Here is a 22063-nt window from a genome sequence, read left to right as displayed (position 1 = left end):
ATATCAGCAGCATACGTGTGCAGCGTGTAACATGTAACAACGTGAACATGGCCACAAAGTGCAAGAATTTGAAACACGCGTGTGAATAAAAATTTTTTGCTTTAAAAAAGCAGAAAATTTTTGACTTGAAAAATACAAATTATTTTCTTAACTTTTGTGTTTTTTAAGACGAAGATTTATGTTTTAAAGCAGAGAATATTTATTTACACGCGTTTAATTTACATTATTTTGCACTTTTGACCATGCGCGTGTGACCTGCACGTTCACGTCGCTATACATATGCTACATTTCGTTGGTATGACAAAAATAGTATATATATAAGTTGTCAACTTTAACAATTTATTTCATTTATTCGTGGAGCAGAGCGACACAATTATTATTTTCTACGATTCTGGATTCTTTCGTTTCGCGCAAAAGTGCTCGAATGAGCCCAATTTTATCGAAATTCGAGGGGAGGCCTCTATAAATAATTACTTTAAATTTTTAAAAGCATCGAAAACTAATCGATTACTTGATATAGAAACAAACATTGAACATTGATCAATCGATCGATTTTTGCTCATTCGAGCTAAATGGATGAAAAAGCTTTTACCAGATGCCGCCAGATGGCGGGCTGTTATCAGCTGTTGTTTCAATAGGTTAAGTGTCAAAGTCGTAGCGAATAAAATTGTTGACTTTTAAGTTTTCAGAATTGCATCTCTCTGCAATACGAACGAGATGGGTTTACTTACGGATCCTCGAGCCGGAACCGGCAAAATAATCAAATTATTATTAAAATGGGAGAAATTTCTGTGCTTTGTATTGTACGTAGGAGGAGTCGTATGGTTAATGTTGTTGGCATTACCGGCGTTCAATGACAGTACGTGTGTGTTTTTTTCTTAATGAGATGAATTAAAGACACAATTTTGTAATTTTAATTTTTAGACTTTAATATATATAAATTAACAAAATTAATCAATTTGTGCAGATACCTATTTTTCCGAGAATGCTCTGCTACCTGGGCTGGTTACAAAAGAGAGCAACCTGGAACAAACGTCAAAACAGTACTACCACGAACTAATTCACGAAATGAAAAGATATCCGGATAGCACGCCTTACGCTTGGCTCTCGGCGAAATTCAGTCAGCTTCACTTGGACGTATTCGTTCACAATTTTTCTCTGATCTATCCATTTCAGAAACAGAAGGTAGCAATAATTATAACTTTTATATTAATTTTCTCTTTGCGCATATATATGCAAAATTTTATAGTTTGCAGGGCAAAATATTTACGGCATTGTTAGAGCTCCACGAGCATCCAGTACCGAAGCAATTGTAGTCAGCGTACCATATAGACCCATCAATAGCATTTATTTAGATACCGCACCTTCCATAGCTCTGTTACTTGCCTTTGCAAAGTTTTGCAGAAGTATATTTTTATAAATCTCTATAATAAATAATATATCGAATAATATATTAATATATGAAATTATATATATCAAATAACATCGTAATATTATATTTAGTAATTGTAAATGGTCATTCATGTATAGAGCAAAAATATTGGGCAAAGGATATAATATTCCTTGTAACGGAGCATGAGCAGTTGGGCATGCAAGCATGGCTAGATGCGTATCATGGTGTTACTAGTGGTCAGGATGGAATTTTGATACCAGGAGACTTATCGGGAAGGGCTGGCTCTATTCAAGCTGCTATCAATCTCGAGTTTCATGCAATGAAGATTACATCGATCGACGTCAAAGTACATAAACAGTGAACACATACACATACGTTCGTGCATATATACGCGATACTTTTTGCCTGCAAAATAATTGTTGTTCTCAGATAGAAGGACTAAATGGGCAGCTACCTAATCTAGATCTCTTTAACTTGGCACAAAATATGATAGCTAAAGAAGGAATCCGACAGTCCTTTCAACGTCGATTCGATGTCAACTACAGGGATAAATTTAAGAGTTGGTGGTATCATTTTAACACGTTGATGAGTATGGTAGCGACACAGGCCACTGGGGTGCCAACTGGCAATCATGGACTCTTTCATAGGTACAATTAATAAAGTGAGATTATATTAGCAGAATTAAGGATGTGTCACCTGTGCAATAATTCTTGCAAAGTAAATTGAAATTTGAAACGTGTGCGCGCGCGCGCGCGTATTTGTACTTTAAACAAACTACACACATATCAAGATTATGTAAATAACATTTTATTTAACAATACATTTTTTAAATTTATTATTAAAAATTAAATTATTTTAAAACACATTGATAAAAAATCTAAATTTTTTTTTACAAGTAATTTAAGTATTCAAAATGATTTATGCAAAGTTTCATTGTGATTTTTAGATTTTTGAAATATAGATATCATATCTTTAACTTGAAGATTTCTAATCAATTTTGTGTAATTGGACAAGAAAAAACGCACAAATTATAAATTACTTTATATGTATATAGGTATATAACATTTTTATGAACAGACTTGTCAATTAGAAACTTTTGATTTAATATGTTATTTCTATTTTCTAGTTTTTTTTGTGTTTTTCAATAATGTTAATTTTTATATTTAACTACATTTTTATTTACTAGGTTTGGTATTGAGGCCATTACGTTGGAAGGTTTCAAAAAGTCTGGAAAAGAGACAGAGGCAAATTTTTATCAAGTGGGACGCATAGTGGAGAGTATAGTGAGATCACTTAATAATTTATTAGAGCGTTTTCATCAGTCGTATTTTTTCTATTTATTACCTTCCACCGATCGATATATTTCTATTGGTAAGAAAAATAGATAAATTTCAAACACGTTTCCAATCTTTCAAACGCGAATAAATAAATAAATAAAAATTTTTTTGCAGGTTTATACATGCGGCCTTTGGTACTAATAATCGCTAGTGTATTCATAAAGGCATTTTCCATTTGGCAAAGATTACAAACACCAAATAGTTCCAATGAAACGACGAAGAATAAACAAGATTCATCAAATAAGGTAATCCTCTATATATTTAAGGAGATTCTTCAGCTTAAAAAAAAATGGAGAAAAGTCATGTGGCTTTTTATTTATATACATCTTTTAATACAGGAACTTTTGGCACTTGTCATCTTCAAAATAATAAATAAATTTAACCAATAAAAACATTAATTTCGTTACTTGAAAATATTTTTATAGGTTTGATAAATATTGATGCGGAAGAAATTGAAAAAGAATTTATAATAAATGTAATAATTATTTAAATACAATAACAAACGACATTGTCATATTTTTATTAGTGTAATCATCTTTAAAGCGAATTATGTAATTTATGAACATTTCATATTCTTACACAGATACACAAAGATACCGTGGGACTTGATTTTTTCAATTTCAAAATGTTTTTTAAATTCTATTCTTGTAAATATAGTTTTCACGTGTTGTTAGCGAAAATGTTGCTTTTTATAAATATTATTTTAGAGAAAATACTTATTTGCAAAATTCTGTATAATTAAAAGTATATTTGAAAAAATTTAGGGAAGCTTATATATCCTATTATGTGAAAAGACTGATTTTTATTCTACTAAACAGATTGAAGAGTTTGACATCGGAAGTATCGCTTCCGAAGTGCTGTGGGCTCACATATTTGGAGTATTAATAATGGCCTGTCCTCGATCTTTTACCTCAATTGGATCACACATGTTCAATCTACGTACAGAAGATTCACTATATATCAGTTTCATTCTAATCACGATTCTGACGTTGTTATGGCGCTTTAATTTAAGAAGGTAAAAACACTGAGGAAAAAAGCTGTTTTAACTTTACTAATGTATTTAACTTGATTAAATTTGTTCAGTTTAAATATTTATTTAACTATATAGAAAATAAACAGCTTTTTTCTTAATAAAGATATCACTTGTACGATTCGACTGTATGCTACTAATGAATATAATTTGTAGGTCGATTAAATACGAAAATATATCACTCGTCTGTGTCATTGCACTGATCGAGCTAGCTACCGCGTTAATGTGCATAGCCATGCATAATTTTTCATTGGCTTTAGTAACAGCCGTTGTGTATGTGCCCATTATATTGTTGATAACGCCGCATCACGAGTCTGCATCTAGGTAAGCGTGACTGAATTCCATTTTGTTGCAAGCATCTCTTTTTTCATTTGGCACACGAACGTTGAAGCGACACTTCAGAAACATTGAATTACAATATTATATGCATATCTAGATATATTAAGTATATTTTAGGAAATTGAAGAAACCAATTTTAAATAATAAGAGTTTATATTATTAAAAAAATTTTTTTTTCTCATAATTTAGAAAATGTTTTAAACATTTTATTTTATTTTTTTTTTATGAATAATATAAAAGTAATCATAGTCTTAAATCTTTATAAAATTAAGAATCTTTTATTTTATGTAATTAGGATTAATTTGATTAACAAATTAAATTTGTGTAATATTGTTTTTGCTTAAAAATTATATATTTTTTATAGCATATTATTCACACAAGTAACATGATGTTAATAATTTACAATGAGTAACTATAAACATCAAAATGATGACATTTTCTTGCTGGAAATCAATCAAATTAATATATTTTATGTTTAACAATTAATTTTTTGTTTAATAAAATGTATACATATATATCTTTCCAATTTTTAAAAGATAATTTGTTCAATGTTGTTTCAAAGTAGCAGCAGCATTAATAATCAATGAAGATTAGTTGCAAAAACTTTGACACTTTATTAGAGAGCAATATTCTTTCAATATTCTCTATGTTGTATATGACTCTATTTCGCTATCGCGATTAAAAGTATTTTGCTTTTTCAGATTTCGCTATAGTCAGTATATCGCGTGGATTATGCTGCATCCGTTTATCTCGTCGGCGATCGTTGTGATGGGCTATACATATCTTAATTTCCCCGCCGACCCCGTGCCATCTTTGCTACTCAGAGGCTACCGCGCCAATAAGCAGGCGCTCGTATTCAGTATTGTAGATTCCATGATATATGGCAATTGGTTTTACAACGTCGCCAGTGCCATTATGCTACCGATATGGCTATTGTTTTGGAACGTTATGCGCTCTAGCACTGCAGTACCCTCGCGATAAAACAATTGTGTAACTCACGCTCAAACGGCTCGATTTTTTCTCACGAGGAACTGACCGTAACAGTCTGGAACCGATTCTCTTTAATTTATGAAAAAGCATTGTTAAACACAAGAATTTAAGACGCGTATTTTTTTTTATCGGCCCAATTTGAGATTCGAGGAGTGAAACAATCGATGGTATCGCTTATATTTGATTCGATCGAGCAGTTATCAACTAAACGATAAGATATGTAAAATATTTTTGACAAAACTTTATGATTTATTTTATGTACTTTACAACTAATGTAGATTTTTTCAAAATTCAATATTTTTTAAAAACATATTTTCTTTCTTCTACAGTTTTAAGGAGTCATGTCTCTCATTAAATCTTAACTTTTCTGCAATATTGCTGAAACGTTAACATTATATTCGGTATTGTATGGAATCGAATTTGTTTCGGACAGTTGTGGCTGTTTCCTTGTCAAATGATATTTGCAACGTAAATTCTTCCCATAGCCATCGATTTAACTCGTTGATAAGTATCTGAGAAAAGTTGTTTGTTCTCTCTCGGCAGGCAAAGTGGGAGAAGCGCATTTCGAAAGGAGTCCTCGACTTATTTTCTCATGAGGTTACATCTTTGTCAATAATACGTCATTCGGTAGATATAGTATATCTTCCGATGATAACCCTCGCGATATTCTTCCTGAGGATCCGTTTGATTAGTCTAGCGCGTGCGACGAGCGTGGTAACATTGGACGAGTGCGTGAGTTCGTTCTAGAGTTCAAGTATCTATGCGTTAAAAGGCAGAATATAACGGTATGTACACATTTTTTTCTACAAGCATCAATACGCCGGCATACATCGACGACACGCTACGTATCGTTCAATTGTGAATGATCTTGACGGAACATTGGGTACACAGTTAAAAAATTTGTGTTAGATTTAATACATTTTTTTATATTATATTTCAAACGCTCCACTCAAATTGTTCTATTGATTTAAATTTAACGCAGGAATATGTTGGTAAGCAACACGTATTATGTAAAAAAGTAACATTTTGATATAATTTAGAAATAAATTGTGAAAACATTTCTTTAGTAAAATTAACAGTTATGATATATCGATTCGTACATTTTATTTGTTTTTATTTTAGAATTTAGTTTTAAATGATACATTTGATTTAATCGTAAATTTTGTTATTTTAATAAGGATCGGTTTTAACATAAATACAAAATTTGTTCTATCGTGTATCGGTTACTATCGAACGTCACACGTTACTTCATCTAATCGTTCCTGACGTTGTACAAATGTCGCAATAAGTACGATCAGACGCAATCGCGACCTCCTCGAGCTTCGCGTGTTTGTGTCCGTTCGATGAAAGTCATATTTAAGCGGTTTTTTTAGCTCGGTTTTTTTTTTTTTGAACGGTTCTCGTTACACTTCGTAGAGATACGCCGGATACGCGTTTGTATCGGTTATTTTATAACATTGCGACACATTTACATAAACATATGTAATTTATTACGTGAGAATTACATATTACATTCTTAATATTTGTTTTATATGCGTAATATGCATTTGAAAAACATCCAAACGCCTAACGGTAGCAATATATAATACATAAGTACTATATATTTTTTAACAGTATTATAACCAAGTTTTCCTTTTCATGCAAATTTTAAATAAAATGTTTGTTTATTGCACATACAAAATTTTTCTCAGAAAAAACTTTTACTTTAAAAATTTTTCGATATTTATGTAGTCCTACGTACGATTTTAAGAGAAAATTTTAAGAGACAATTTTCCCCGTGTGTGCTCGTTTCTTAAATTGCTATCGAATATTCCATCAGTCATATTACAATTTATAAAAGGCATTTTTAATAATAAAATTTATTTGCAATTAATAGAAAAATAAAAACATTTATGTAATTTTTTTATGCCTAATTCATTAAAAATCTGTCTTTTGTGAACTCGATGTATCGCTTACAATTTGTTTAGGAAAGTACGATATAAAGTACGATATAATTGCTTAAAATAACATTCTTTCTCGCTATTATATTTACATTCTATAAATCGTACAACACGTATCTCGAACGCAAACAAATCGAACATAAATAAGTGCAATGAGACGTACATTTTATCATGATTTTAGTGGTAGTTCAAATGCATCTTAAATTTTGACTTTATCGCGACACGCGTATGTATGAATGAGATAAAAATATAGGAAGTGCAATGCACTGAAAATTGAAAACAATCTTTCGTGCTCGCCTCGCGAGCAACATTTTATACATATATCTCTCAACATTCCACGTGAAATCAGATAGTAAATATTACTCACTTTACACATGATTTATGATTCTTATCCGATCTGGATGAAATTCTATTCGTAATTTTATATGATTTTGACATACGCATTTTAATGAAATACATATGTTTTTAATGTTTTTAATGTTTTGAAATATATATATATTTTTTTTTTCATTTTTCAAGTGTTTTTTGTCATATCACACGAAAAATTGTAAATCGCGCAAAATTGTAAATAGAATTTTATCTTAAGAGAGTTCTTCATCTTATATAAGTAAAGTGGTGTTACGTGACTTTTCATTTATTTTCAAAACGAATAAGATTTAAACAATGAAAACGATAATTTATTATTAAAAAATTTTTTTTATTAATAAATATTCATATGGAAAAAATTGAAAAAAGTTTGTTAATGATTAAAAAATAGGCGATACATTTTTACTAGTGTGATTACATTTAAAGAGAATTGTATATAATATAATTTATGAATATTTTAATACTCTTACACGAAGATGATGTAAAAGTTTATTTTTTTTTTTTTTAATTTCAAAATGTTCTTTTTATATAAACTCTCTTGTTCTTTATGAATAGTTTTTCAAAACTCTTATATTTTGTTTGTGATTAAATTTACTTGAGACTACTTACTCTTCTTCTCATAAGACTAAATGCTTTGGAAAGTTATTTGAAAAAAACTGTACAGTTAAAAAAATTGGAAACAATTCATACTTGTATATTAATCATAAACTTTTTCTCAACATTTAATCATAAAATCTTATATTATGTGAAAAGATTGGAGAGCTTCCAGGTTAATTTCTTCAACTTGATATAAAATCTCTGAGATGGGATCGAACGAATACTTTCGTCCTTAACATTTCAATACGTATCCAAGAATAATAAAAAATTTCACAAATTTATATTTTTAAGTATTTAAAGTATTTAATTAAAAATACCGTTTAGAGTGTTTTGATAATAATATCTGTGAAGGATTTGTCAGATTGTGCGATAAACTCAAAACACTCTAAACGATATTTTTAATTAAATATTGTCGAAAAGAAGCTTTAAAGTTTCTTTGAAAGTTATTTGGTAAGGGGAAGATTGTATCGCGAGTGGATTGGAAGGATATTACAGTGGGATCTTTGCAGTATTCGCGCGTATAACTTGAAACTTTTAAACTTAACGTTTAGTACAAATCATAAAAAAGAAAAATCTTAAATTGTTAATTTTTAGATGCGTAAAAAAGATTTTTAAAATTTTACGGTATTCACTTCTTTACGATTTGTACTAAACGATAAGGTTGAAAGTTTTATTTTGCGCGCGAGTAATGCGAATATTACATTGATTCTATTATAATATTCTTACAGAGGAGAGTCGTAATTTTTTATTTATATGTATACACCTTTAATACAAGAAAATCTGTATACAATGTTTAAAAAATATTAGTAACGTTTTAACAATAACATATTAATTTATATATTTTTAATATTGATACGTCATTTGTATTTGAAATTCACATATCACTTATATTGATACCGATGATAATCAAAGAAGCTTTGTGCATTTGAGTTTCGATCGAATGGTGTCATAAACCAAAATAAATCCAAAGACGTTTCATACTTGTCATTCCGACGGAAGACGTTTCGCTGCTATTACTCTGCAGAGTACCATTACATGTATGTATGTATGTATGTATGTATGTATGTATGTTGAGCGTACAGAGCAGCAACCGTTCATTAACTTAATCATCTGTAATCCGCCTCTAACGTGATGGAAGCTGCTGTAAGTAGCGAAGCTGGGTCGCTGTCCATCGCGATTAACGTAAATAACAATTGCGAATGCGCCTATATTGAAAAGAGGAAAAGAATCATTATCTGAATAGACACACGTATATCACGTATCTTATTTGTACGCTCGATTGTCGAGTGTGATATATTTGTGATTACAATTGTTTACTCCCGCAAGCTGAAAAGAACGACTTTTATTCGTTCGCCTCGTGTTCTCAATCGAGTGTTACGCAGTATAATGAAGATTACATCGAAGATTGCAGTTTGACGTGGCAAAATTGTTGAATATTATTATCTAAACTGCTGCCGATATTTTTGTCTCGTAGAATAACATCTGACATTCGTACAATAGATACCTCTGTATATCGTATTGATATTATACGAGTGCGTTACAGCGGATCAAAGGAATGCAATAGTGTACCGCCAGTTTGTGACAGACAGAAAATGGAAAAGAACTCTATCGAGAAACTGCTTGTGTACAATGGGAACGTAAATCACGACAAATTTTATCAAGATGATTCCAACGGCGATAAAACCCAGGAAACATTAATATCGGACACTCTTGTCTTTTATGTGAACGGAAAAGAGGTACGATGGCAGAGAAATGTATTCTAATCAATTTATAAATTATATATTTAATGACTCGGGTATGTTTTCAAATTCTTCATATAATTTTTCAGAATTGTTTCAGAATTTTCCAATTTTTTAGAAAATTTCACAGACTCTTTATGCGGATTGAAACAATTTTCAGAAACGCACAGAAAGTCTACATATTTTCTAGAATAAAAAATAAAATAAAAAATAAACATAACAAAATTTGAAAAAGTTTAAGATATTTTTTAGAAATCTTTATAAATTGAAAATATAAACAAATTCTTATAAAAATATAAAATACTAGAATGTCTTTAATTTATTCTGATTTATTCTGAACATTCAGTTTTATTTTCGAATATCTGGAAATTTAATTTTAGAAAAAAAAAATATGTATATATATATATATATATATATATATATATATATATATATAAATATTTCAGACAAAAGTTGTAGGAAATTTCGAGGGAAATAAATAATAATAAAATTATCTTTTGAAAAAAATAAATTTTTCTCATTACTTCTCGACTGTCAGAGGCATTCTGTATATTGTATAAATATTACGTATTATACGTTAAACGTTGTACATAATGTATTTCGTGATTCAGATTTTAGATAAGAATATAGAGCCGCAATGGACGCTTTTGTGGTATCTTCGCAACAAACGTATCCTTTTATAAATTTATGAATTTATTCGCGCCTATATTGTAACAACATTATTGGCGATATTACTTTATTACTTTATTCATCCTTAATATATAACGATTCAGTTGGATTGACTGGTACAAAACTTGGTTGTGCGGAAGGAGGATGTGGAGCCTGCACGGTTATGATTTCAAAATTCAATCGTGCCACTGGAAAAGTTACGTATCCTTTTTATCGTATATAACAATAAGGCACAAGTAGCGGAATAACGTACGTCGAAAGACCTCATACGTCGACATACAGAACATTCCAAGATTTCCAGCAATGTTGCAATTTTGCAACGTTTTTGCAATGTTATACCGATATATTATTCTGTGTTGTATAGAATGATACATCACGTAGTGACATAGCAATGATTTTGGTGTATTACCGCTAGATTGATCTAGTGATCTACGTCGTCTACATCCTGCTACTTGTTGACGTAATAAATTTATATAATAGATACATTGTACAAAATGATTCGATGGCTGTTTCCGATGATGAAAAAATCTATCTCCTTAATATCCTGTTGTAAATTCAAACAGTCATTTGGCTGTTAACGCATGTTTAACACCAATATGCGCTGTACACGGCTTAGCTGTCACCACCGTGGAAGGTATTGGCAGCACAAAGACCAAATTGCACCCAGTACAAGAACGTATCGCCATGGCACACGGATCTCAATGTGGATTTTGTACACCTGGTATAGTCATGTCCATGTATGCTCTGTTGCGTACCATACCGAAACCGACGATGGAAAATTTAGAAATTGCGTTTCAAGGTGTGTGTGTGTATGTGTGTGTGTGTGTGTGTGTGTGTATATGTATGTGTGTAACAATTTTCTATAGATAAAATTGACTATTATACCATTGACATATAAACGCATAATGTACAACATGATTATATACATATATATAATAATAATAATAATTATTATAAAACTGTATATATTTATATACATAATAATTATAATTAATATATAATAACTATAAATGTATTACATCTATGATTATATGGTATATATACATTGTAATTTGTATTATATTATCATATAAATTACACGATAATAATAATGACGTATCTCGTAGGTAATCTGTGTAGATGTACAGGATACAGACCGATTATAGAAGGATTCAAGACTTTTACGGAGGAATGGGAACGATCGCGATTGATGACTAATATACGAGAAGAGACAAATGGTGTGGGAGTTTGTTCGATGGGCGATGCTTGTTGTAAAAAGGCTTTCACGTCTGAACCAACCGAGATTTTCAATTCTAAAGAATTCCGTCCGTACGATCCCACTCAGGAACCAATATTTCCGCCAAAATTAAAAGTAAATTGTTACCGCTGAGAAGATTTCGAATCAAATAACATAAGATACAGAATAGAATTCACACAGCGTGTAATACGTCAGCAATATTATAGTAATATCACAAATTATAATAAAATATTACGGATATCCTATAGAAAGATATCACATTGCGACGTATCACGATGTAATATCGCACTTTTATTTAAATAACATGTTTTCTTTATTCAGCTTGAATCTAAACTGGACAAGCAATATCTGATAATAAAAGGGAAAAATGTCAGTTGGTACAGGCCAACGAATCTCAAGACATTGCTCGCCCTCAAGGAACAGTATCCAAATGCCAAACTCGTCATTGGTAACACAGAAATTGGTTTGTATATTTTATTCTTATTTTCAGGTATATATAAATGTACATATCGCGAGACACATCAAGATAGAAAAAATTATTTATACTCTATTACAGGGGTCGAAATGAAATTTAAACATTTAATATACCCGATACTCGTACAGCCAACGCAAGTAAAAGAGATGCGTGAAATTATTGAAACACCAGAGGCACTGAGAATAGGCGCAAATGTGACTTTAGTCGAACTCGAGGAAACATTGAGACGTTATGTTAATATAAAACATGGTAAGATCTAGAATAGATCTAAAATTAGATTTATTTTAATGTTATAATTAAAGATTTGATTTACGCAGACAATTACAATTGTACTCGTTATAATACAATTTTGCGATTTAATTAGTGCTACATGTTCCTGTTGTTTGATAATAATCCTATTTAACGTAAAAAGGACAAATAAATTATAGCAATTATATAATATTAATAATAAATAATAAGTAAATAACTATTATTTAAATATTGGTTATAATATACAATTGTAATGTTTCCCAATAGAATATACTACAAAAATCTTTACGGAAATAATAAATATGTTACATTGGTTTGCTGGAAAACAGATAAGAAATGTTGCTGTAAGTACGTGTATATCTTTTCGATGTGTTATATTATTGATATTTATTTATGACGTAGTATTACATATATTTATGATTAATTGATTAATAATCAGGCTGTGGGCGGTAACATAATGACTGGGAGCCCAATATCGGATTTAAATCCAATCTTTATGGCTGCGGGTGTTAAATTAAATTTACGTAGTTTAAAATATGACAGTCGAACTATACCGATGGACCACACTTTCTTCGTCGGATACCGACGTAACATCGTATTGCCTGAAGAAATATTAGTTTCCATTGATATTCCGTTTACAGAAAAGGTAAAAGATTATTAATAATTAATACAATAAATATAGTAATGAATAAATTTGCTACGAGCAATTTGGTTTCTTATCGTATATCTTTGCAGAATCAATATTTTATTGCCTATAAACAAGCGAAGAGGCGAGATGATGATATCGCCATAGTCAATATGGCCTTAAATGTACGTTTCATTCCTGATACAAACGTAATTCAAGAGGTACATATTGCTTTTGGTGGGATGGCGCCTACTACTGTCTTGGCGAGTCAAACTTGTCAGAAAATAATTGGAAGGTAATATTATTAACGTCATCAGATGATTATACGTACACTTGTGTTTCATAAGCGTCTTGTGCTGCAAGCTTTTGTGCTGTATCTCGGATACCGAGATAGGTGTTGGTAATTTGCTAGTAGATTAGCAACAGATCGATCAAATTTTAATTGCAGATTTATAGCTATCTATTCGATTAGTTTGCTCACACAATTTGACGACAAATTAGCAGCAAAAGCTGTGAGGAGAAACTGCAAATCTTGCGCGATATATCATCAATTACAAATATGAAGCACAGTTGCAGCACGTTATACAAAATAGTTGTTTCAACAGATTTAATTTCAAACTTTTTAAACATTTAAGTAAAATAGAACATTTTGAAAGCTAAACTTTTAAAATGTTCAACATATAGAAACCAAGGAAAATTTTTCTCTTCTTTTTATGGAGTTTAGAAATGTTAGTTTTTTTCTTTTTTTTTAAACATTGTAATTTCAGGAAATGGAATAAATCGATCTTGGAAGAGGTTTACGATTCCCTACTCGAAGAACTACCATTAGCGGATAATGCACCAGGAGGAATGATTAAATATCGTCGATCTCTCACTCTCAGGTTCCATATTAGATCACATTGTTACATTAATAATTGAGAGATAAGTTAGCAAAACGTGCCACGAATAATTCAAATTCATATATTTTCTTTCAGTTTATTTTTTAAAGGATTCCTTCTCATCTCGAAGGAATTATCAAAGAATCACGTTTCAGACGTAGAGTATACGTCGAAGGAACTGGAAAGCGCTTCGGATTGTTTCCATTACAAAGCACCAAAAAGCTCGCAATATTACCAAGTGGTAATATCTGAACTCAAATGCCAATAACTCTCGATCAAAATTAAAAAATTCTTCTTATTTAAATTTATTTCTTTAATCTCGGACAGATATCTGAAAATCAAGATTCACACGATCTATTAGGACGTCCTATTGTGCACGCTAGTGCATTCAAGCAAGCGACGGGAGAAGCGATATATTGCGACGATATGCCTAAATTTGCAAATGAATTATACTTGGCATTGGTTCTCTCTACCAGAGCACACGCAAAAATTGTAAAAATCGATCCGTCTAAAGCACTAGCCGTAGAAGGAGTTGTATCATTTTTCTCTTCGAAAGATATAGCGGAAGATAGAAGATGGGTGGGCCCTGTATTTCACGACGACGAGGTATTTGCGTCAGAAAAGGTACGTCGAATAAAAATAAGTATGAATCATCCTTGTCGAACGTTTGTGCATAAATGAAATTCTCTACGCAAAAACAATCTTTTCTTATGACAAAATTGCATTCAAAAAGCAATTTTTAATGCGAAAGCGATTTAAATTTATCACTAAACTACAATTACTTAAATTTATTTTCATGTTTTAACGGATGTATAAAACTTAAATCGGAAATTTCTAAACTCACTTTTTTGAAAAATGACGAACAATGGTGATAATACACAACTTGGTTTCTCAATCGGTGATCTCTATATATGAAGTAACGTATTAAAATCGCAGATATTTCGAATAATTTCATGGAAGAAATTTAATGTTTTCATTATTCTTATTAATTAAATTTAATAATAATAATTTATTATTTTTTTTTTTATTAACTTATTCCCTTTTTTTCTTTTTCAGGTTACTAGTCAAGGTCAAATAATTGGTGCGATTGTTGCCGTTGATCAGATGATTGCTCAAGCTGCGGCAAGAATGGTTGAAATAGAATATGAAGATTTACAACCTATTATCATATCTATCGAGGTATTTCATACTAATATGAAAGAATACTATTCGCATTAATAGAATTGTAATATAGCTCGCTCATCGAGATGGCTATATCATTCGCGTCAAATTTCTGGAAGAGATTTTTATTCGTAATTCTTTACGTGTGCCGTATTACATTTCTATTAACATGTACGCAGCACAGTAAAATGTAAAATCTGCCGAGAAAAGATTTCGCAAAGTATTTATTAAAAATTGTGTCGATGGGAAAGCTATAGATTTGTCGCGGACCATCCGTAATGTTATATATCGACAGAATATATCTAGAAATGCATATAGTCAAGACAGAGTATTCGTTGAACATTAGATTGATTCCACCTTACAATTTTCTTCTAGGATGCTATCGCGCATAAATCGTTTTTCCCAGGCTTCCCTAAGCGTATTATTAAAGGCGATGCGGTTAAAGCTTTTGCGGAAGCGGATCATATTTTAGAAGGAGAAGTACGCATAGGCGGACAAGAGCACTTTTACTTGGAGACAATCGCTGCTATCGTCGTGCCTCGCGAAGAAAACGAATTGGAAGTATTTTGCTCCACGCAGCATCCTACCGAGATTCAGAAATTGATTGCTCATGTCTTAAATATACACCTGAATAGAGTTAACGTTCGCGTAAAGCGTATAGGAGGTGGATTTGGAGGGAAAGAATCTCGCGCGGCGTTACTCGCAATACCAGTGGCACTCGCAGCACACAGGTACGTATACAAATTTATATTGATTAAAATACAAACACACACACACACACACACACGCACGCACGCACGCACGCACGCACGCACATATACATGCAAAGTGAATGAGCTAATGAAAAGTTTGCATTTCCCATACAGTACAGAATATTTCAGCCTCGCGAGTTAATAAGACTGTAACAAAATTACATTGTTCCAAGAGTGATTGAAATTAAACTTTTATATCGTTTGTTTATCAGAGTTAAATTTGCATTAATGTATATAATATAAATGTAGATTGCAGAAACCGGTTCGTTGCATGCTGGATAGAGACGAAGACATGATGATAAGTGGAACGCGACATCCATTTTTATTCAAGTACAAAGTTGGATTTGATAACGACGGTCGTATCAAAGTGGCGAAAGTATACATATATAATAATGGAGGCATCTCTCACGATTTATCAGTATCGGTAAGTGATAAGATGTAATAGATTGAAAAAAAATTATATTAAATAGATCAAGTCTAATTAAATTAAATAGATTAAATTAAAGTTTTTTATTACACACATTTTGTACGTTAGTTTTACGTGTAGTATACATATACCGCGCAAAGAAAGATGACTCTATTTCAAATATCTTCAGGTACTGGAACGCGCCATGTTCCATTTTGAAAATTCGTATAAAATTCCAGTGTCGGAAGTATATGGGTACGTGTGTAAAACAAATTTGCCATCGAATACAGCTTTCCGAGGTTTCGGTGGACCGCAAGGAATGTTTGTAGCTGAAACCGTCATACGACAAATCGCCGATTATCTGCATCTGGATATCGTCAAGGTAATTTTTAATATTAGATTGTGCGAGTGAAATAGTACAGCATCAAAGGTTTCAGCAACGTTGCAGCATCTTTGCAACGTTATTAGTTTTTACATCGTGTTGCTGGAACATTCTGTGTACGTCGCCGTGTACGGGCGGTTTCCATCCAACAACGCGGATGGAAACAATTTAATAAACGAAAAAAATTTTCTTTCGCAACAGTTGTCCGAATTAAATTTGTACAAGGAAGGCGATTTAACGCATTACAACCAACAATTGGTCAATTGTACTTTAAATCGCTGCTGGCGCGAGTGTCTAGCGTCTTCCCATTATAACGAAAGAATAGTCGAGGTTCAACGTTACAATAGGCAAGTAATCGTTTTTGTGTAAATCCACGTCGTGTAAATTAGATGGTTAAATTAATAAATCGACGATAAATTTTGTAGAGAAAATCGGTTTAAGAAGAAAGGACTCGCGATTGTGCCTACGAAGTTTGGTATAGCGTTTACCGCATTATTCTTGAATCAAGCGGGTGCATTGGTGCACATCTACACCGACGGTTCGGTGTTGATCAGTCACAGTGGCGTCGAGATGGGACAGGGTTTACATACAAAAATGATTCAAGTATGAATATTTATATTATATTTATTTGTTTTTGTTTTACACGTAACATCCCGTTGCAACATTATTGAAAAATGTTCCGTGCCGTGATAAATTTCTAAAAATTATTCTTTATATTATTTAAGATTTTTCCATAAGTGTAAAAAAACGAATAGGAAGAACTCGAATTGCATGTTGTAAATTCTTCTTACAAAATATAATAATCATGTATAAAGTGTGTATGAAATATAAATGGTTGTATATGAACAAAAGATTTTTTCAACTATGAAATAGTGTATGATAGTTGAGTTATAAAATAAAATAAAAAAATTATAGAAAAATTACATATAAAGAAATAAGCAATTAGCTCGATTATGAAATTAATGGCACACGATTAAAGTAAATTGTTAAATAACACTCAATCTATATACGGTGATTGAGATTATGAATTCATTATATCGTGTTACAGATTGCCAGCAGAATGTTAAAAGTGAATCCTACCAAGATACATATTGTTGAAACGGCTACCGATAAAGTCCCCAATACATCCGCTACCGCGGCGAGCTGCGGATCCGATCTCAATGGCATGGCTGTTATGGTGCGTGATAATATTTTATCGCAAATACAAGTGCGAATACAAGTAGATTAAATAATATATAAATACATTTTACAGCGTGCATGCGAGGAAATCATGAAACGATTACAACCGATAATAAACAGTAATCCGGAAGGTACTTGGGAGGAATGGATAAAACTGGCGTATTGCCAAAGGATAAGTTTGTCCGCTACTGGTTTCTTTCAAACGCCGAACATTGGATATTCCTTCGAAACTAATACGGGAAATCCCTTTAATTATTTCACATATGGCGTTGCTTGTACAGAGGTGGAGATCGATTGTCTTACCGGTGACCATGAGGTATGTCACTAATAATTACAGAATGCATGTTTCACGAAAATCAAGAGGCGCGGTCGCGTCTCGCGCCCTAAGGGATTATCATGGAATCTTATCTGTTTTTAGGGAATTTTTTTTTAATTTTATTTAAAGTTAAATTCTCGTTTTCCTTGTACAATTGACATATCCGTTTTTTTATTTCACGATTACTTGGTTCACGTTATTTTTGTCGCAGATTTTACATCAATGGATGTAAAGGACAGTGCAATAACTTTATAGATTCCAAATATATCATAGCAAAAAAGTATATATACATATATATGTATATGTGCGTGTGGTGATATATTATAAATGTATAATTCAACGATTCTTCTACATAGGTTTTACGAACTGACATTGTCATGGATTTGGGAGAGAGTTTAAATCCAGCCATTGACATAGGACAAATCGAAGGTGCTTTCGTTCAAGGATACGGTTTATTTACGTTGGAGGAAATGATTTACTCGCCAACGGGAATTTTATTCAGTAGAGGGCCTGGCGCATACAAATTACCAGGCTTTACCAATATACCCCAGGAATTTAATGTTTCCTTATTAAAAGGAACTTCTAATCCAAGAGCAGTATACTCTTCCAAGGTATTATTATACAATAGGATATCCTACAGCACAAAATATCTACAAAATTAGCTTTTCACTACTTATTATTATTTATACTGTTTTATGTCATTATTAACACAAGTAAATGAGTAAAGTGATAAAAGCGTGTTAAATTATAATGCACAAGTTTGATTTTACTTCATACAGTGGAATTAAATATTATTTTTTTTTAATGATAATCCTTATATATATATATATATATATATATATATATATATATATATATATATATATGTAAACGTGTAATTTACTTTCAAAGAAAAGGAACAAAATGGCGATGAAATTATAGCGAAGCAATACTTATTATATTACTCGTTATATTAATAATTTCATTATATTAAGATATAATGTAACAGGCTGTTGGCGAGCCACCACTATTTTTGGCATCATCTACGTTTTTTGCCATTAAGGAGGCAATTAAGGCTGCGCGTAGAGATATGAATATTCATGGTTATTTTAGACTCGATGCCCCTGCGACTGCCTCACGTATACGTAATGCCTGCATAGATGATTTAACAACGAAGGTATCCAAATATTAAGTTGTTCGTTGAATCTTCCAATCGAATCCTTACTTGAGAAATTTTTCTTGCTTGCAGGTTGCAGAGCCTGATATTAAACGGCAATGGAATATAGTGCCGTGAATCGAGTCCTCGAGTTGCGCTTTGACTGTTTCAAGGATAAAAAATATTAAAGCTGTCGATATAACAATTTTATTTGTATATCCGTTTTTATCGTCGAGTCAAATCTCTCCCGAGTTATCATATTAGAAAGGTATACGATTTTAGAGATACCCTCTGTAAAATAATAGTTTAATGTTGGACCAAATAAAAAGTTTACAAATTTTTTTATTCAGTTAGTAGCCAATAAATCGTTTCGATTTTATTTCGATAGAGAAAAATATTAATCGACAAAGAAAGAACGAGAGTATATCGTCGAACAAAATATAGAAATTTACGAGCAAACTTAAAATTTAATTCATAAAATTAGATTTCACAAAACAGACCGAGTAATAAAGTAATCTTTTAAAAATACTTTCTTAAATATTTTTATTTAAATTACTATAAATTTATTAACACAATACATGTAAATTATAATATAAACTAAACGTTACTTATCCCAGATTTTTCTACGGTTTCTAACAGCGTTTGTAAATTGGTTTCGAATAATTCGCAACGAATAGGCATTTCCAGCGCGTAAAATGGATTCTTTAGGGCGTAATCCGCATACAAGTCGTACACTCGCTTTAACAAAATTTCCATGCCTGGCTGTGACGGTTCCGCCACAATCATAAACTTGATGCCTGTCAACGTCTGAAAGCAATATAAACGAAATGTGTCCGCTTCGAGAATCTCAATTCCGGAACTTCGCGGTTCGGGACTCAGTTGACTCGCTATTGCGAAAAGAGGATAGAACATCGAAGCGAGAAATATCTTCTCATTCGTCGTCATTTTTGCCCGACTAAATTTCAACGTTACGGGGAAATTTTCTGGTTGCTCCAACATCTCCAAGATGTCTCTTCCGTCTTCGAGCTCGCGTCCCGTGATCGCAATTCCATTCACAGCTGTTAATACGTGTCCCACTGAAAAATGTTCGACTCTCTTATTCGCTCTTCTCTCTTAGCATCTTATCAAAGTTCGGGAAGTTTCGGGACTTTTACAGTTTACATATTTATATTTTATATTTCGGTTCCAATCCAACGAATCGCTGCTTTCGAATGGTATTCTCTAATAATTAAATAATTGTATATTATTTATAATTATTAGTTTATGTTCAATTGTCTTTAATACATCTGATATTCACAATAATATATTTTGGCAAATATCAAAGTATTGGACGTTACATTTTACTTTCACGATGAGAAAAATATTTAAAAGTGTTACTAAAGTAGATGTATAATATTCTTGGAATCATGTAAAATTAATATTTGCTTGTACAAATTTTTTTCAATCACCATTCGAATGTATGGATGAACGTTGCAAAGTTTAACCGTTATTTTTCTTTAAATCTATATAATTCCAATTTTATAGATTATATATACAAAAAAAAAATATATATATATATTATAGATATATATCGTAACGGATATCCTTACCATGTATTCCATCTTTCTGTCCGAAAGCTACTACTATTTTCTTGTTTTCATAATTTAATTTAATATTGAGTGGAAAATTAAAGGGTTTCTCGACTTCAATTTTTGGGACATTGTGATCATGATTAAAGATCAAACCACCAGATTTGGATACAATGTAAACTCCATATATCACCATTCTGTGATCTTTTTTTATTCAAATATCTTTAATTCATCGTCTAAATATATGACATATGTCACCTTCGATTCTGTATCTGAAAAAATGTTTGCTTTAACAATTTTGGTTTACATTTTAATAATAATGCATTAATCGATCTATAGACAAAAAAAGTAAATTGTAAAAATTAAGTGTTACAAAGACTAAAATGATATCTCTGTTTCTGAATGCAGTCTAATATATCATAGAAAAACGGAAGAATTTTAAATAATAAGAATAAAATGTGAAAATTATCGATAAACGTGAGTAATTTGTGCGATGTACAAGTGGTAAGGATTTAGAAAACACAAATGTTTATCCAGTGTCAATAAATGTAAATTTTCACAGATAAAATATTAGCAAAGTCAAAAAACAAATTTTATTCTTTTCCAATCTTGTACTTCGTATGCAAAAATATTATATGCGAATAAATTTTTTATTGAAATTTGATGTGAATACGACGACTTTACTGATTTAACATAACCTAAAAAAATAACTACTAATCCTTTTAATCACAGTGTTGAGCAACTTTAAATCTTCGAAACCTTTGTTTTTCAGAGGAATCGAATAAATGTACAATATCTAAATGCTAATATCCATAAATAAATGTCCGCCAACTGAAAACACTTACCTCGCGCCTTGGTTCTTCCCTTCCTCTATTATATCCTTGATACTTGATTAAAAAAATTATCGCTTCAATGTTCAAGCATATTATAGAGATTAAATATATTCATTAAACATTTTTTGCAAATCCTCATATTGTCTCACATTTTAAAGAATTTAATATTAATATTATAACGATCCTTGCGTTCGAAAACAAGTTTAGTTTAGGGCATTAGGGCGGTTTATGCAGGTTTGTGCTTTAGGTGTATGTACATACATATATATGTTCTGTGATGGGCAGAGAGAAATCCCGAGGAACTTCAGCGCACTCGTGAGAGCGGTTAGTTAGTCAATTAGTTAGTTACAAGGCTGCGTTCCGATATGCAATTACTGAAAATCTATAGTTCACGTTACGTATACTATAGATTTTCAGTACTGGCAGTGAATTTCGGAACGCAGCCTTAATAAGGTAGAATATCTGCT

General features: G+C 31.4%; 3 protein-coding genes across 7 annotated transcripts; 2 read left to right on the top strand and 1 right to left on the bottom strand.

Moving 5' to 3' along the window:
- The first annotated feature begins 717 nt into the window (after positions 1–717).
- On the top strand, positions 718–7502 carry LOC105195076 (glycosylphosphatidylinositol anchor attachment 1 protein). Its single transcript, XM_011160300.3, has 10 exons — positions 718–859; positions 968–1185; positions 1250–1406; positions 1531–1739; positions 1823–2040; positions 2580–2764; positions 2845–2975; positions 3549–3745; positions 3917–4084; positions 4801–7502. Exons 1-10 carry the CDS (start codon positions 718–720, stop codon positions 5078–5080), a joined length of 1905 nt encoding a protein of 634 aa, XP_011158602.1. The 3' UTR covers positions 5081–7502.
- Positions 5741–19544, top strand: LOC105195075 (xanthine dehydrogenase). 5 transcript variants are annotated; one of them, XM_026133470.2, is made up of 25 exons: positions 5741–5874; positions 9467–9728; positions 10343–10400; positions 10505–10601; positions 10964–11199; positions 11507–11751; positions 11959–12100; positions 12194–12361; positions 12629–12705; positions 12801–13007; positions 13097–13281; positions 13754–13867; positions 13961–14105; positions 14192–14488; positions 14921–15043; positions 15401–15756; positions 16027–16201; positions 16374–16565; positions 16767–16912; positions 16991–17168; positions 17614–17742; positions 17818–18060; positions 18417–18671; positions 19049–19216; positions 19289–19333. In XM_026133470.2, exons 2-25 carry the CDS (start codon positions 9585–9587, stop codon positions 19331–19333), a joined length of 4125 nt encoding a protein of 1374 aa, XP_025989255.1. In that variant the 5' UTR covers positions 5741–5874; positions 9467–9584. The 5 variants fall into 5 exon arrangements, with proteins under 5 accessions (XP_025989255.1, XP_025989254.1, XP_025989256.1 ...); XM_026133469.2 differs by having other exon boundaries at positions 5744–5874; positions 9536–9728; XM_026133471.2 differs by having other exon boundaries at positions 5786–5874; positions 9493–9728.
- Positions 19545–19721: 177 nt separating this feature from the next.
- LOC105195074 (trafficking protein particle complex subunit 4) lies at positions 19722–21904 on the bottom strand. The gene is made up of 3 exons (XM_011160298.3): positions 21609–21904; positions 20785–21035; positions 19722–20271 (listed from the first exon to the last, which is right to left on the bottom strand). Exons 2-3 carry the CDS (start codon positions 20957–20959, stop codon positions 19793–19795), a joined length of 654 nt encoding a protein of 217 aa, XP_011158600.1. The 5' UTR covers positions 20960–21035; positions 21609–21904; the 3' UTR covers positions 19722–19792.
- Positions 21905–22063: the final 159 nt, after the last annotated feature.

Source organism: Solenopsis invicta, chromosome 5 (genome assembly GCF_016802725.1).
Source record: "Solenopsis invicta isolate M01_SB chromosome 5, UNIL_Sinv_3.0, whole genome shotgun sequence".
In the NCBI taxonomy this organism is placed as follows: domain Eukaryota; kingdom Metazoa; phylum Arthropoda; class Insecta; order Hymenoptera; family Formicidae; genus Solenopsis; species Solenopsis invicta.
Note: the sequence above shows the minus strand (reverse complement) of the source record. Positions and strands in the feature narration are given on the sequence as shown.